Source organism: Pituophis catenifer, unplaced genomic scaffold, assembly GCF_029215685.1.
Source record: "Pituophis catenifer annectens isolate HBS135680 unplaced genomic scaffold, rPitCat1.0.hap2 SCAF_6, whole genome shotgun sequence".
Classification (NCBI taxonomy): domain Eukaryota; kingdom Metazoa; phylum Chordata; class Lepidosauria; order Squamata; family Colubridae; genus Pituophis; species Pituophis catenifer.
This window is the reverse complement of record NW_027256886.1, coordinates 42,621,786-42,638,952: the sequence shown is the minus strand read 5'-3', so window position 1 is coordinate 42,638,952 and position 17,167 is coordinate 42,621,786. Positions and strand designations below refer to the sequence as shown.

General features: G+C 38.3%; 1 protein-coding gene across 1 annotated transcript in view; it reads right to left on the bottom strand.

The window, feature by feature from the left end:
- Positions 1–317, bottom strand: part of SLIT1 (slit guidance ligand 1) — a 144,804-nt gene extending 144,487 nt beyond the window's left edge. The window contains exon 1 of the mRNA XM_070946262.1: positions 133–317. Coding sequence (XP_070802363.1) covers positions 133–317 — 185 coding nt within the window. The remainder of the gene's footprint in view (positions 1–132) is intronic.
- Between the last annotated feature and the right edge of the window lie 16,850 nt (positions 318–17,167).

Below are 17,167 nucleotides of genomic sequence, written 5' to 3'. Positions count from 1 at the left end.
GCGTTTGAGGAGATCCCGCGGGCGCCGGCGAAACGCGCCAACCACACGCCTCCCAAGTGGCCCTTCGGGGCCCCGAAAAGCCGCAAGCATTCCCAGTGCGGCGGCGCGTCCCCTCAGTCCGGCGACACTTACAGCCTCTCTGCGCTCCTCGGGATGTTCTTAGGAATAGCGCGGAGCCCCAGCCCGTGACAGTCTACCGTGGTGCCGCTGCAGGCGCACGGTGTGGGGCAAGCGCTCGCCCGGACGCGGCAAACGGCCGCCCAGGCCAAGAGGCGCAGCCACACGCCGCCGGACCCCGCTCGCCGCTTCGGAGCCATGCCGCCTGCCTGGGCAAGCCTGCTAACGAGGAGCTGCCCCGCACATTATCTCGCAGCGGCGCGTTGGGCTGGCGCGGCGTGGAGCAGCTCGTTGTGTCTGACGCAAGCGAAGAATGCCAGGTTCTGTCGCGCCTTTGCGCGTCCGGAACGCGGAACTCGGGGCACGGGCGAACGGGTTCTCCCTTCCCCTCTCTCTCGCTCAAATACACGCACACACACACACGCAGGCACACACACACACAGAAGGAGCACTCATCCATCAATCCCAGATGGCAGGAGCAGCCTTGGCTCCACCTCTCCCACCCCCTCCTTAGCTCACTCTCTGCACTCGCCTCGGGCGCAGAGATGCAACCCCCCACCCACCCACAACAAACAGTGAGGAGAACGGGACCAGGAAAAGGGATGCGCAGAGTAAAACTCTTGCAGACGGCAAACATAAGGCAGACCTGTACAGGAGTGAGCGCTGATGCAGGCATCCACATAGCCACACAGAATCACCACAGTACCAGCTTCCTTCCAGAGGAGACATAATATCCTGAGCAGTGATGGTATGATTTTGGTAACTTCTTTTGTCTACCTATATTTTCTCTGCATCAACATTTTTTTTCTCTCCCTCCCCCACTCTTGTGTATTTTCCCCCGTTTTGAAAAAAACCCCACCCATTTTAAATATTTTTTAAAAAGAAATACATCGCAGACCAGCATTTGGCAGAGTAGCAGTGGAAGTCTTGGAAAAGATATTCAAATGCTGTGATGTGTTAAACCTATAAAAAAAAATCAGAATCATGGAGGCAATTTTTTCCCTATGATGCTTCATGGAAGTGAAAGTTGAAGAAGCCAGATAAGAAGAGAATTGAAAGTTCTAAACTTTGGTGTTGGAGAAGACTCTTAAAAATACCATGGATAGCACCAAAACAACCAAATAAATTATAAATCAAATCAATTGAGTTTTCACACAGGCACAAATGACCAGGTTTAAATTATGTAAAGATTTGCCTTCCTTATGAAATCCATAATGCTGGGAGAGGTAGAAGATAGGAGAAGATGTAGAGATGGTGCACAGACAACCAGCATCAAGATGAATGTATAGGTAGTCCTTGAATTACAACAGTTCACTTAGTGACTGTTTGAAGTTACAATGGCACTGAAAAAGTGATTTATGACCATTTTTCAGACTTATGACCATTGCAGTATCCGTGTGGTTATATGATTTACATTCGGATGCTTGACAACTGACTCACATTTATGACGGTTGCAGTGTCCTAGGGTCATGTGATCACCTTTTGCAACCTTCTGACAAGCAAAGTCAATGGGAAAGTCACTTTACAACCATGTTACTAATTTAACAACTGCAGTGATTCACTTAACAAGTGTGGCAAGAAAAGTCATAAAATGGGACAAAACTTGCTTAACAAATTTCTCACTTAGCAACATAAATTTTGGGCTCAATTGTTTGGGTCATAAATTGAGGACTACCTGTAGTTGATTTCAGAAGCAATAGATGCACCATTGGAGGACCTGAAGTGGACAGATCATCCTAGAGATCATCCTATCAATGTGGCCACTAAGAATTAACATTAACTTGATGTCAGTGTCAGTCAATCAAATGTGATTTCATAATGAACCTATTATTCAAACTAAACATGGCTATGCTTATATGAACAAGTACCAAGAAATATGTGGATAGCCCCAAACTATTAAGGACAAGTAGTCATTTGGAAGTATTATATGATTGTTTGTCTTTTTATATATATTGTATCTGACATACAACTTACTTTTATCTTGATGCCTTTATATCAGACATATTGTTTGACTGGAACAATTCCAATTATTTGGTATTAAATAATATTATTTAATGAATAAAATTAAATAGTCAGTCCTGTTTGGATTTGTATTTCTTAAATTATGGGCAATAATACCTGTAAAATTTGAACATGGTTCAAGCAGAAAAAATGGATCAGCCTAAGTGATTGTTTGCACTGCAATACATTCCTGCTTGTTTCATACCAAAGTAATTCATTTCAACAAAAACTTTCTTTAAAATTATCGCATTTGCCCTATCAGTTCATATGCAACATTAAGTTATATACTATTTTAGAAAAGACCTTAATATCTGGGTCTTCAAGATGAAGTTAGAATTACCGGTAATGCATTTTCTTGTAAAACAGAATGGTGCAGTATTGTTTTCATTGGAGACTACTAATGATGATTAAATAAATAGATCTGAGTAACAGATGAAAGTTATGTTCTGTGCTTCTTCATATCACACCCAAGAACATAAAATTATTAGATTGTTGCTCCAATATAAGAAAGAGATATCCTTAGAAGAAAAATACCTTCAATTACCCCCTACAACTGTTACTTTCTTTCTAGGGTTCAGAAATGTCAACCTCAAAAATTCCCAAAGGGTGTGTTGAAAGAGAGGGGTTCAGGATCTGAAAGATTCAAAACCCCATAGGTTTCCTTCTCTAAAGCCTAAAAGTAAATAAAGTAAGTGCAATAAATTATCTTATTTATAAATAAAATAAAATAAATAAATAAATAATAAATTTATTTCTATAACTCCCTTCTCCCAAAGGACTCAGGGCGGTGTACAGTCTATTAAAAACACAAGACAACATCAATTAAAATAATTTAAAATTATTAAATGAATTTGGCTCAGTTTAAAACCCCAAGAATTTAAAACCCAATTTAAAATTGTTATGTTGATAGCCCAGCCTGGCGGAACAACAGGGTCTTGAGTGCACAACGAAATACCCGGAGGTCGGAGATCTTACGTATTTCCGGGGGCAGTTCATTCCACAGGGCTGGGGCTCCCACAGAGAAGGCCCTCCCCCTGGGTGTCGCCAGCCGACATAGCTTAGCCGATGGCACCCTGAGGAGACCCTCTCTGTGGGAGTGAACTGGCCGGTGGGAGACTATTGGTGGCAGAAGTCGGTCTCGAAGGTACCCGGGTCCCATGCCATGGAGCGCTTTAAAGGTGGTAACCAACACCTTGAATCGCACCTGGAAGACCACTGGGAGCCAGTGCAGCTCGCGCAGGAGGGGTGTCAGGTGTGCACAATGGGTTGCGCCCATAACCACCCGCGCGGCCGCATTCTGGACCAGCTGGAGCCTCCGAGTGCTCTTCAAGGGGAGCCCCATGTAGAGAGCATTACAATAGTCCAGCCGGGAGGTGACAAGGGCGTGCGTGACCGTGCACAAGGCGTCCCGATCCAGAAAGGGCTGCAACTGGCGAATCAGGTGAACCTGATAAAAGGTTATGTGTTTGTTTGTTTATTTCATCCATCCATCACTTTACTATAGTCCCCATTTCACTTAGTGACTCCCAATGCAGAATCATTGGGAACAAAAACCTTTTTTTTTAAAGAAAAAGCTCAAAAAAACCCCCTGAAAGTACAGGCATCTTTCTTTCCTCATTACTCATCTCACTGTAGCTGATATAGTCCTGGATGAGCCAGTTCTTTCCCCAATTATGAGATGGATTGGGTGAGAGAAGTAGAACTGTCCAGTTGCAACCAGAAGTCAAGAATGGTAAAAACCCTTAAAGACATTACATGATTACAGAGGATAAAAGTTTGGTCCTGAATATTGTCCATGCAGTTTTAGTGACAACAATTAGGATGAATTCTTTTGGGTCAGGACTATAATCTGAGCCCCTTATAAAAATGAACTGATGTTTTGTACAGAGATTATTGGGATTTTTAATTGTCTTGGGCTAAATTATTTAATTTGGTTTTAAATTGTTTCTAACTTTTGTATTTCTGTGTTTTATTCTGTGCCTGTTCACCGCCCTGAGTCCTTCGGGAGTAGGGCGGTATACAAATTTAATAAAACATAAACAAACAAACATAAACAAACAGATGAATCCTATGTTTTTAATATGTGAAAACTACACAAGTATTATTATACCCTTGCTGTGATTACACAAGTCTGGAAGTTGTGAATTTACAAAGAACAATTTATATGGACATATACCTTACCCCACCCTGCAACCCCAATGGATTTATTTTTGGCAGGATTTCCATGACACATGAAACCCCAGAGGGCTCTGGACCATTTCAGAACTACTATGTCAGATTCAGGAAACAAAGAGGCCAAATTGTCATAGCATCTTTCTTCCATAAAATTGATGATGATGTACACAGCTTTTCACTCTAATCTTGTGATTCAGACGTTAATCACACTTGTCACTCACACTGCATAGGTTCAGTAGGTGCAAGCTGCAATCATTTTTATCCTGAAGGCAACATAGAAAGTGACAGTATGAAGAAATGCAGCGGGCAATTTTGGCAGCCACTAGTCGAAAGTTAGGCTATTAATCAGTAAAAGAACTCTGTGCAAGACTTCCTTGTGGGAGACATTCCAGCAGAAGAAGAAGCAACATATAGAGGAGAAAGAAACAAGAAAACAATGAAGTTTGAAAAACCTCAAAACTAAATGATGAACTCAAAATGGATCCAACTTCAAAACATTTTTTTATTGTGGAGAATAAAGAGCACAATGGTTTTTTATTGTGAAAAATAAAGAGGAATAAAATAACCTTGGGTGGATACTTTTGGGGTGCTGGTTTTTAGGTGTTGGACATCCATCCTCGCTCTGTTTTACTTCTCAATGGCCTTTGATACCATTGACCATGGTATCCTTCTGGACCAGCTCCAGGAATTGTGCAGGTTTCCTCTTGTCTTCAGAGTTGTTACCAGTCGGCAATTGAGGAGGAGAATGCCTCAGGATTCAGTGCTTTTTCCATTCCTTTTTAAGATCAACATGAAGCCACTGGGTAACTTTATTTGTCACTATGAGTGAGGTATGATCAATATGCTGATGATACCCAATTATACAACCTCTGCTCCTAGCAAATTAAACACACTGTTGATGTTCTATCCAGGTGCTTGGAGGCTGTTGGGATCTGGATTGCGAACAACAGGCTTCAGTTGAAGCTTGTAATACTGGGGGCTCTGGGTTTGGAGAGCTTCTAATTCTAGAACTGCACTATCTCTTGTACTGAATAGATTGCACTGCTCCGAGCAACCCTGTAAGCAACTTGAAGGTCCTCTTAGACTTGTGACTCCTGATCAAAAAGTATGTGGCAGTAATGGCTAAGAGGGTTTTTGCATAGCTTTGTGTTGTGCAACAATTGCACCCATTCCTGGATCAGAAGGCTCTGGTCATGGTTACTCATGGGCAATTATGTGTGCTCGTAGAATGACACACTTTACACATCTCCTCTGCAACCTGCATTGGTTGCTAGTTTGCTTTTCGGGCCAATTCAAGGTGCCAGTTTTTATCATTAAAGGTTTCATGGTATGGGCTGGGATATTTGAGGCTGGATTCTAGTGCAAAAGTACCTGTTAGTTTGAATAAAAATTCTGTACAATATATTTCAGGTTTACTAATTTTTGAAATGTTTACATATTGTAAAAATGGGAGATGAAGCAATATGTTTAAAACATACATTTGGTTTAGATGCATTATGTTAAAGAATTGATTTAGTTCTATAGTAATATTATATGGCTCCTTTTTCTCTTCAATTTTAGTTCATTTTAACCATTATCTTAATTTATTTTGATTATATTATCATTCAGGTCAAATTAAAAATTCTCTGTTAAATTTAGTGATTAACCTCTGCATCTTTTTTAGAATGAACTGATTACCATGATATTAAAATTAGTTCTTTTGGACAAAAACACATGTATTTTTAATCTCGAGACTGTACAGTCTGAAAAAGGAGATGTAATATAGGTTTTGCTAAGCCTCATCATTTATTTATTATTTCCAGATTCTTTCATCAAGTCTGTTCATTTTGCTGGTCATATAAGATACCAGATTTTGAGCAAAATATACTGATATGTATTCTGAAAGGATAATGAATTTAGAGCAAAAAAACCCCCATAATTAAATATTGATAGATTTGCTGCCAGAAATCACATCTTTAAAAAAAGATATTTGCCCAAGCTTCATGTATTGGTACTAAATATATTAATAACTGTAGGTGGGTGAAGATTGCGCAAATAGAAGTTCTATGCTTCATTTAAGACAACATGTAATGTTTTTTTTGTCAAAGCTATCTTCTAATGAGTACTTAAATGAATTTCCATTCAACAATAGTTAATCTACTGTTAAATAAAAGTTTCCCATCTACAAATTCGAATTATTTTATTTAATCTAACCTTAGAAGCAAAATCCATGCTGTAATCTCTTGTAGAGATATCATGGTTTGCTGGGTAGTTATCATTGCAGAAATATATCACCATGTGATTTATACCATGTCCCCAAGGATAGACAGAAAGCCAAGTTCTTATAATCCAACATAAATTAGTCAGCTATATCTCAGACACAAGCAAGATACCAAAACCCATTTTCAATTGTTTTCTTCAGTAATGCCAAGTTTCTGGGCACACAAAGAAAAGTGAAAAGAAAGAATCAAAGTCAACTTTGGTGGTACTAGCCTGAATTTTTAAATGGTAATCAGCCCAAGCATCTGTATTTTAGGAATCTGTTAGGGTGTGTGTAAAAAGTATTTGTTGCTTGTGCAACGAGCAGAGCAGAAACACACAGGGAAGGAGATAAACGTGCAGCTCGTGTGAGAAGAAAACTTTATATACAAAATAAGAAGCAGTTTCGGTGTAAGTAAAACAGTCCAAGGCCATAAACAGTAATATCAGTCCAGTAAGTATCTTCCCTTACCAAAGCAAACTCTCGGTATACAGTACCATATACCAATCCAGTCTAACACCAATCAGCAGAAAGACGCAGGAAGCTACAGCAACAGGATCAATCAAGAACAAGGAATGCTTCTCTGCGCTGCTTATTTATGCACTGTAGCCTAATTGCAGGGTTCAGCAAACCCTGATTACGTGGCTCAGTTGTTTCTTAAAGAAACAGATATATTGCCTGACCAACAAGTTAGGAGTAAGATACAAGCTGAACCTAACAGAATCCATCAAAATGGAGACAATATTTTTAGGATCTTTTAAGGGGGAGGGAAACAAAAATAAGATGTGATATGTGAATCAGCAGTAATAATTAGCAAATAGGCAAAACACTGCAGATGAGGCAGAAGGCCACCATCAGTCTTGTGTGGGCTTTAAACCACTGTTGCTCCATCTGTATATTTGCAATGTTCTAATCATGGATTTCTGCAAATAAACACACATCCAATTAAAACAATTGCTTAAACTGTACAGTACTCTGCAGTGTTGTGTGCTGAAAAGTTGTATATATATATTCAAGAATTAAAAGCACATTTTCACAATTGATGGCTCAAACTCTAGTGATAAAACTAGCTGTATAACTAAGGGAATCAAGCAGGTAGCAGATGCTGGATGATATGCAGTGGCAATAAGGTAGTGAAACAGAGAACTGTGGGTACCAGAGAACCTATATATAGGAGGACGCTATCCTGTAACTAGTATTGAAGTAATACTGATACAGCTGCTGATCCATTCAGCATTTGAAGTGGAGCAGTAGACACCAATCTGTTTTCATCTTGGTTGCTAAATATAACTCACGGGTTTTGAAAGCTTCAGATACTAAATCATATTAGAATAAGATTGGATGCTTTTATGGACTAGATCTTGGAAGCCTGCAGACTTGTTGAGGAAGTTGATGAGAAGGTTTCTTAGGATCATAAAATCATTTCACCTTGAAGACAAGACAATAAACTGGGTCAAAGGGCCTTAAATCAGAAATCAGTTCAATTTGCCAAATATGGGAAAGAAAGTGTGTGTGGCAGGGGTGAGCACTGTTATGATCCTTTCCGAAGTTTCAGTATTATGCTGTGGCAAAGTGTATGACTTTATTGAATTCTGGAATCTTCAAGGAGATACAAATCCCAAGGTCCACAATAAAGTTCTATAGCATTCTACTCCAGACATATTAAGCTATAATTCCCATCAGTCCTCAATCAAGGTGATTTGATACAATAGGGGTTATAGTTGGATACTTCTAAAGGCATTAAGAAGGGGAAAGTCACATGAGAGGAACAAAACAATTATCATCTGGTGTATAAATATAAATATGAGTTAGCAGTTTAATCAGAATTGAAAGGATAAAAGAGAATAATATATGGCAATTATACAAAAGTAGTACATGGAGAAAATCTGTTTTTAGTTAACAATTTGTGTTTTGTTCATAAAGTCTTAACTTCAGCTACGATACTTCCAGTTGCCTTTGGAAAAAATGTGGTACTGATTGCCAGACTTCAGAAGTAAATATGGCCTGACAACTTTGTAAAAATAGTTCAGGAGCAGGAGATGGAGAAATTGAAAGATTTATTCACTTTCTCACCTGTAAAAAAGACTCAATGATTGTTACCCAGGATAATCCATTCACTGATGTAATGATTTGAAATTGTCAAAGAATGATTTTTTTTATTTTTTTTTTAATTTGATTTATATGCTGCCCTTCTCCGAAGACTCAGGGCGGCTTACAATGTGCTCAGCAATAGCCTTCATCCTTTTGTATATTTATACAAAGTCAGCTTATTGCCCCCACAAACTGGGTCCTCATTTCACCTACCTTAGAAAGGATGGAAGGCTGAGTCAACCTTGAGCCTTGGTGAGATTCGAACCCTGCAGTAATTGCAGGCAGCTGGTCTTAAACAGCTTAATAACAGGGTGCCTTAAACCCTTTGTTCTAGTAGGTACTTCTAAATTTTGTTCTACTTTTACATTTTTGCATATTAGAAAGAATGTGTTTGCATACATATCATTCTTTGCCAGAGCTAAGACCAACAGGCTTCTTGTGGTGAGCTGGTATCTTTTGTTCTTACATATAGCTGCAGTTATTAAACCAATGGTCAATTAATTTGAATTAATTAGTGCAAGTTCAAAATATAATTTCATATAGTTCTCATAATATTGAACAAGCTATGCCAAAGAAATGAAATTTTACCGTAGAAGTAATTAAGATAAGCTGTTATTTTCATTGAAATATTTCAAAGTATCAATGGATGGAGATGTACAGTAATAGTAATTTCAACTGAGCAACCAGTAAAAAACAAGGCAGTCTATCTCCATACACATTTGCTCAACTAGCATGAATTTTCCTCAATTCCTAAGGGACAAAAAAAGAAACAGACTTCGGAAGAAAAAGTGTGTGAAAAATGGATGTCCTAGGCTTTTCATGACTGATACTGCAGTGAGTCTCCAGGAGGAAAAAATATTTGGATACTAAGTAATATAATTATCACAACAAAGCTACATCTGGAAGTCTTTACTTTGGCCCCTAGGACCACCTACCAAAATTCTTGAATCAAAGTCTTTAAATTATATCACTTTCTGAACATACATTTCTGATTTATGCTGTTTGGGCTGTCAAAATTCTACTTTCCATGGAAATCATCTCAATTCCTGCAAACTGGAGAATGTAATTTCCACCTTTTCTGTTGCATACCCTTGAACATGCATATTCCCCTCTGAGCCCCATTACAATAATAATATTGATATGTCTTTTGTCTCTGGCATGCAAATGGAGCATGCAGATGGAGGACAGAAAAAAGGATTTCTAAATGTGATCACATCCCTGGTGAAGAAATGCACCCAAAATGCCTTCCTTCTCCAACTTGTGAGATGGTGGACAGGGTACTTATCCATACATGTTAGCATACATGTTTTACCAAATGATCAATTACTGTATTAGTTGAAGAGTATCTTTCTTTTTTCTTTCTTTATTTGATTTGTATACTGCCCTACTCCCAAAGGACTCAGGGCGGTGAACAGCCAAACAGTAAAATACATAAATACAAAATTTAAAAACAGGATAAAATCAAATTAAACAATTTGGCCCAGGCAAATTAAAACACCCCAATCATTTAAAAAACAGATTAAAATTTGCATATTAAAAAGAAAAGAGGGAAAAGATTAGGCCAGGCCCGCCTGGTGGAATAAAAAGGTCTTCAAAGCGCGGTGGAAGGTGTGCAGATCCGGGATCCTCCGTATCTCCGGGGGGAGCTCATTCCAGATAGTAGGTGCCCCCACAGAGAAGGCTCCCCCCCTAGGGGCTGCCAGTCAACATTGGCTGACGGCACCCGGAGGAGCCCCTCTCTATGAGAGCGTACCAGCCGGTGGGAGGCTATTTGTGGTAGTAGGCGGTCCCGTAGTCAACCAGGTCCTAAGCCATACAGAGCTCTAAAGGTGGTAACCAAAACCTTGAAGCGCACCTGGAAGACCACTGGGAACCAGTGCAGCTCGCACAGGAGAGGTGTTACATGGGAACGCCATGTCGCTCCCATTACCACCCGCGCGGCCACACTCTGCGCCAGTTGGAGTCTCCGGGTGCTCCTCAAGGGGAGCCCCATGTAGAGAGCGTTACAATAGTCCAGGCGGGAAGTGATGAGGGCATGAGTGACCGTGCGTAAGGAGTCCCAATCCAGAAAGGGATGCAACTGGCGAATCAGGCGAACCTGATGAAAAATCCTCCTGGTCACGGCCGTCAAATGCTCTTCTAAAGACAGCCGTGAATCCAGGAGGACGCCCAAGTTGCGAACTCTCTCCATGGGGGCCAATGATTCGCCCCCAATAGTCAGTGATGGCACCAACTGACTATATCGGGATGTCAGAAACCACAGCCACTCGGTCTTGGACGGGTTGAGCCTGAGCCTATTCCTCCCCATCCAGGTCTGCACGGCCTCCAGGCACTGGGACATCACCTCAAGGGCATCGTTGGGGTGATCTGGGGTGGAGATGTACAGCTGGGTGTCATCAGCGTACTGGTGGTACTTCACCCCGAAATCACAGATGATCTCGCCCAGCGGCTTCACATAAATGTTGAACAGGAGGGGCGAGGGGACCGACCCTTGAGATACCCTTGAGTATCTCAACAAAGTCTTGCTTGAAGCAATACTGTAGTAATGCCTTCCTGACCATGGGGAATCGGAATGAAATGCTCCCGGTTCGGACCGGATCGCCTGATCCGGTAGCGATGGTGGCAGTGGTTCAGAGAACTGGTAGCAAAAATCCCTGTGCCCCCCCCCCCCCATGCCCAGCTGAGCCACACAATCATCAGAGGCTGTTTTTTAAACTTTTAAAAGCATTTTTTCTACAACCTCTTCGGCTGAAAAAATGCTTTTAAAAGTTTAAAAAAAAGCCTCTGATGATCGCACGGCTCAGCTGGGATTGTCAGAGCCTTTTAAAAGCATTTTTTCTACAACTTCTTTGGCTGAAGAGGTTGTAGAAAAAATGCTTTTAAAAGAAAAGAAAAAAAGTTGGCCACGCCCACCCAGTCACATTATCCCCACCACCACCAAGCCACGCCCACAGAACCAGTAGTAACAAATTTTACATTTCACCACTGATGGGGATGCTTCTATAATATGCTTTGGTACTACAGGGCCCTCATCTTGAAGAATACATTGAAGTTGGCGATTGGAGAAGCTGAGCATTTCCAGTTATGCAATAGTGCACTTTCATGTTTATGTGCCTTAGTCTTCACCTGGAATTCTATGGCAGAGCACATAGCCTGAAGAGCAGAGATTCCACCATCATTTTTTGTATATGCCCAGCTTGTGATGGATGTATATGTATCACAGCTTCTGTTGTACCTTACCTCATATTTCAATAACAGCAATTATCTCTTCCCATCTCCAGATTTTAGACACTTACATTTACACTTACATTATTTTATTTATCCTTTATTTCCTATATTATTAACATTATTCCTAAGCTCTTCAAATGCTTGGACCAAATTTTCTTGTCCAAATTATATTTTGTTTTATTCCTCCTCAATTTCTTTTTGATACTGAAACAGGTGATAATTATAGCCAAAGTTTTTTATTTTTATTTTTAGAGGATGAGCTGAAGGGATCAAAAAAATGTTTATTGAACAAGAAGCTTGGAAACTGCAGAGCAATTTGTGAGCAATGAACTATTTCTTTGTCTTCTATAAGAAAAAGATGGCTAATTCTGTGTATAGCAGGGGTTATGTTTACTTGTTTGCAAAACTGTAAGAGCTGTCCTGAATGCTGTCCAGATTGTTTCAGACATTCCTTGTAAAGAGAAAAAGAATTGTGATAATTGAACCAGAAATGAATTGTCTGAAAGTATTAGTCAAGAACAGCTTGACTTGCTCAATTTGCTACGTATTTATATGCCCACCATTTTTAGCTTGTTTGTGTATTTAATGTTAATGCATACACCTCCTCCCTCTATGAGTTTCAGATTTTAAAATGTACAATATAGAACATATCTACTACAATGTAGAGCCACTTTTGTCATAGCTTCTGGCATATTTAATGTCACCTGACCAGAGGTTCTCATGGGTTATTTTGATAATTAATTGAGGCCGGCTTTCGGAATGTATCAGAGAAACATTTCTTTTTAAACTTAAATATATCAATTTGTTCTTTAGAATAAGAAAAATGATTTTTACCACATAGTAAAATAATTTTACCACACAAATATTTGTTTGCAGGTGTACCAATTTGAGATTATTGTTTAAAGTTCTATGATTCCTACACAGACTGAAAGATACGCTACTGAGCCTACCCCCAAGGCACTCTAGCCACAGTATGCACAAAAATAGGTCAGGTTACGTCTAGACATTTGACAAATTTGTGAACATTTGGTTATTCTTCTTTATAGCATTTATCATATTAACAATTCTTTCTTTCATTCTCCTTATTTTGTGAAAATCATTAACCTTTGCCGAAAAGCTAGGATAATTTACTGCTTACTAGGCTAACTTTCCATTGCTATTGCCAAGTATTCCTCAGATAATTCTCCAGTGTCAAGCACTGCAGTTTTACTACAATAAACACATCCTAGTTAAAGAGTATTTAGATTCCCAAGGGCTTCTCCTGACTGCCTTAGCTTCTAGAATAGCCAAAAAGATTTCTAAAGATGTGCACTAGGAAGAACTACTCACTGCTATTCTTCATTCCATTTAACTTTCTTTTGCATAGACCATCAAATTCTTCTTTTAGTTAAAGAAGTGGTGGAAATACAATAGCTCCATCTTTCTTAATTCAAGGAAGTGCCAAGAAGTTGTCTTTTTATATTTAGAATGAAGTAAGTTCTGATCCTGATTTGCCACTTACTAGTTTCAGTATATAGCCTGTGACAATGTTGATTTGTGGAATAGCTTTTATTTCGGTAAAGGATTTGGGCCTATTCACAGTTTATAAAAATGAATAACTGAAGACAGTAAAGTTCTTAAATCTCAGGACTCACCCAGTAAAGGGACAGATTGGGCCTTACCAAAACCAGAATATGTTAATATTTCTTGCAGTAATTTTTCAAAAGACAGTAGTCACTTCCCCTCTCACAATTTCTCTTTGCTTGCCAAGTGCATGAAAACAGCAGACTGGGCATATAAGCACATGGTTTAAAACAAGGATGGACAACTAACTCCCTCTTGTGGTTCCAAGGATAATCTTATTATAGTTTTATATTTGGAATCAGCAAATGGCCCATTTTGGGTAATTCAAACTGCTTTATAGACAGTCTAAACATCAAGTAAAACAGTATACAGAATGGTGGCATGCATGGTAAAGTAATCAGAATTCAGATCGCAAAAGATAGTTTTGGAGAAGTCATCTTTTTTTTTCTAGGAAAAGGAAGACATTTGACCTACAATCATTTCCTATCCCCAAAAGAATATATCTTCCTAAGAAAAACAAGTCAACTCTGCAAAAGAAATCAAATATTTCCTTACCTCAAAACCCTATAGCTACGATTAAGCTAAGGAGTCAAACTTTTCAACAATATTTATTTGCTTAACTAACAGCCATTTATTTAAGTGGTTATTTCACTAATAACCATTTATTTTCAGTTCCTTAAAACTTATATCATCTCCTCTTCCCTATCACTGATCTCATCCTATAAATCATCCACTTCTTTGCACTTAATGTCCTTATACCAGCTCCTGAGTCTTTTGCTTTTTAATTTTCTTTCACTTCTTTGCCTTTGTTCACTCTTCATTTTTTCATTTGACAGCATATTTTACAAATTGTTAAAGGAAGCCTTGCTTCTATTCACCTTTTGCAAAATGTACATTAAAATGCCATCATAAAATACTATTTCACCTCAATAAATCATCAAATAATGATACAACATGGGCTCTTCATTTAGTAATAAAATATTATTTAACAGTAAAGTTGTGAATATATCATTTCTTTCTAAAACATAAGCAAAAGTATTTCTCCACAGAACCCATAAACTGATTTTAAAAAACCAAGAGCAGTGGACATGTTAATTAATTAGATGTGCAATTTTGTTTAAGCTTTTGGGTTTGTTTTATATCTCTTAAAATTAAAGCAGTTATTTCAAAGTTGCTGGCCAGCCTCATTACTTTATGTCTGCCCTGTACTGTCATTGCCATGGTTAAATTTCAGGCTGGGATTTACATGAATAATGAAGAAAGGAAATTATTACCCCTCTGCTTTTACATATATACTGTTCCAGATCCACATCAGAAACATGCATGTGAACAAAAACATATCTGAAGCACTGCAAGTAACATTCTGCCTGGAAAAGGTGAATGATTTTTGGCACACCTTTCTCTATTGCTTTGAATTTTATGACCCCCCAAAGGGGTCTTGCCTTCTCTTTCATGCTTTATTTACTCAAAAGTTCTTTTTTTTTTCTCCAGACATTGGAAAAAAAGCATTTCAGGTATTTCATGACACTTTGAAAAGCTTCTTGCTGGTCAAACTAGCCAGAAATCCTTCATGAATTCCTTCTTAAAATGTCTTTTTCTTCTGGAATGGTATCCTGAGCATTCTAATTACAATTAGACATTGATGGAGTCTATGTTATTCTCTTCCTCTCACTTCACCATTTGTATAAAAAATAAATTTATTTTATTAGATCAGGATAATACAATGAAAAATTTAAGAAGAGACATATTTCTGAGGCATATGCACAGCACCTTTTTTCCCTGAGCCAATTAACAAATAGAAAAAGTCAACCCAATTTTTTAACCTAAAATTGATTAAATCAGATTTTTTAAACATAGTTCTGAAACCGAATTGAGACAGCACTCTCAAGAACATGAATGCAATCTATAGTACAATTTGACACACATTTATCCATAAATAAGGTAATATACAATCCAATAGTTATTCTCAGATGCTCTCTGAGTGGCACTGATGTTACCTAGTTAGGTAATTAAATATCTCCAAACAAACAATCAAGCTCACAGAGCACCAAGAATTCCATCGTCCAGCCCCAAGTTATAGATATTATCTTCCATTGGAATATATCTTTCCCGAAACTTGAACATTCTTTACACTGGAAAAACAATGACTTTTAATACTTAGAAATTTTCTGTTTGGAATTCAGTTCGAGACGCAATCTTTTAAAACTCAATCTAAATATGTTATAAACCTCCCAGACACACATTTGGTGCTACAAACCAGAATTGAAGGAACAAAAATGGAGAAATTTGTTAACAAGGATCCAACACCAAGAATTATTTAATGTAGAAATTTCACATTAACAGATAGGACAACATTAAAAAAGTATTATTTACAATATTACATTGCATTGGTAAGTGAAACTTCTCCATAGCACAGATGAAGTTTAGAATAAAATGTAACAGTTCTTGGAGGCAATTATTCTAGATTTGTTCTAGAATTGCCAACTCTAAGTTCAAAGATCTGAATTACTAATGAGCTTAATATATTTAAGCATTTAGGCAATGCTTTTTGGGGCAGTCTCAAATAGTGAATTCCTTGCGTGTGATAGAGCAATTCACATATCACACTAACTAATAAACTGCACATTCACTTTCTCCTCCTGCACAGCATGCTTAATTATTTCATGGCTTGTACAGGACTACACTTTACAATTATATCTGAACTATTGAGGTACAGTTTGCATTTTTCCCTCCAAAAGAGTTTGCAATTCTGATATGAAGGGGAAGATACCAACTAGACTTTGCCAGTTTGAATGGCAGTTAAAAAAATGGTTTGCCACAATGTAATCACTTATTTGGAAAGAATGCATAAAAAGGATTATAGTTAAGTATAAGAACACAATACCAAATAATGGCTTGGTATTACATAAAATATGACAGTGATTTGTCCATGGTACACAAGAAAGCTTCGCTTTCAAGATTTGAATGGGATTTTGGACATCTTCCTGTCAGATTCTTCTCAGTGTAGTAAAACATGACCAAATCAAGGTAAGAATGAGAACTTAAAGAGAGTTTCTTTCTACTGTTTTCCCTACCTCAGTTGTTTTTGCATACTCTCAGCCTAACCTATGACTTCACAATGTTAGCAACCATTTTATTGCTTGGCTCAAAATATTGACAAGTAGATTTGTGGGTATTTGCAGCCTGCTAGAGAACACCTTGTATATATCAGATTTAGAAGCCTACTCCTTTAAAAGAGGAGGAAAATATCAGTCCTTATATTTAAGGAACCCAAATAGCCTCCTAATCCTTAAAAAAATCAAACCAGGCTTTGTTCCATATTACTTCAGTTTTTTTGAAAATATAGTCTGAAATTTAAAAACAAAATAAAACCTCAACATGAAACAAAAGACAACATATAGACTTTTCTTTGGGGTGATGGTGGTAATGAAACTCATGTTACAAATCTTTCAGACAGCAATGTGTTTTCTGGAAAGATGGCAAAAATGTTCACCTAGCTCAGTGCTGATTTCTGATTCTTCAAGAGAAGGAAGAAACTTAGCAGTTTCAACCAGTATTGCTTAGCAATATTGCTGTAGTCTTTTTTTTTTTTTACTCAAACAGCAGCACTGCTGTATCAGTGCATCCTCTTCCCACATGTGTTTGTCTGTTATTGACAAAAGAAAAAGGAAACATTTCTTTTAGTAATTTGACAGCCTTCCCGCCTTCCCAATGAGCAAGTCAGCTGCCTTCCACATTAACAAGCTCTTCTGC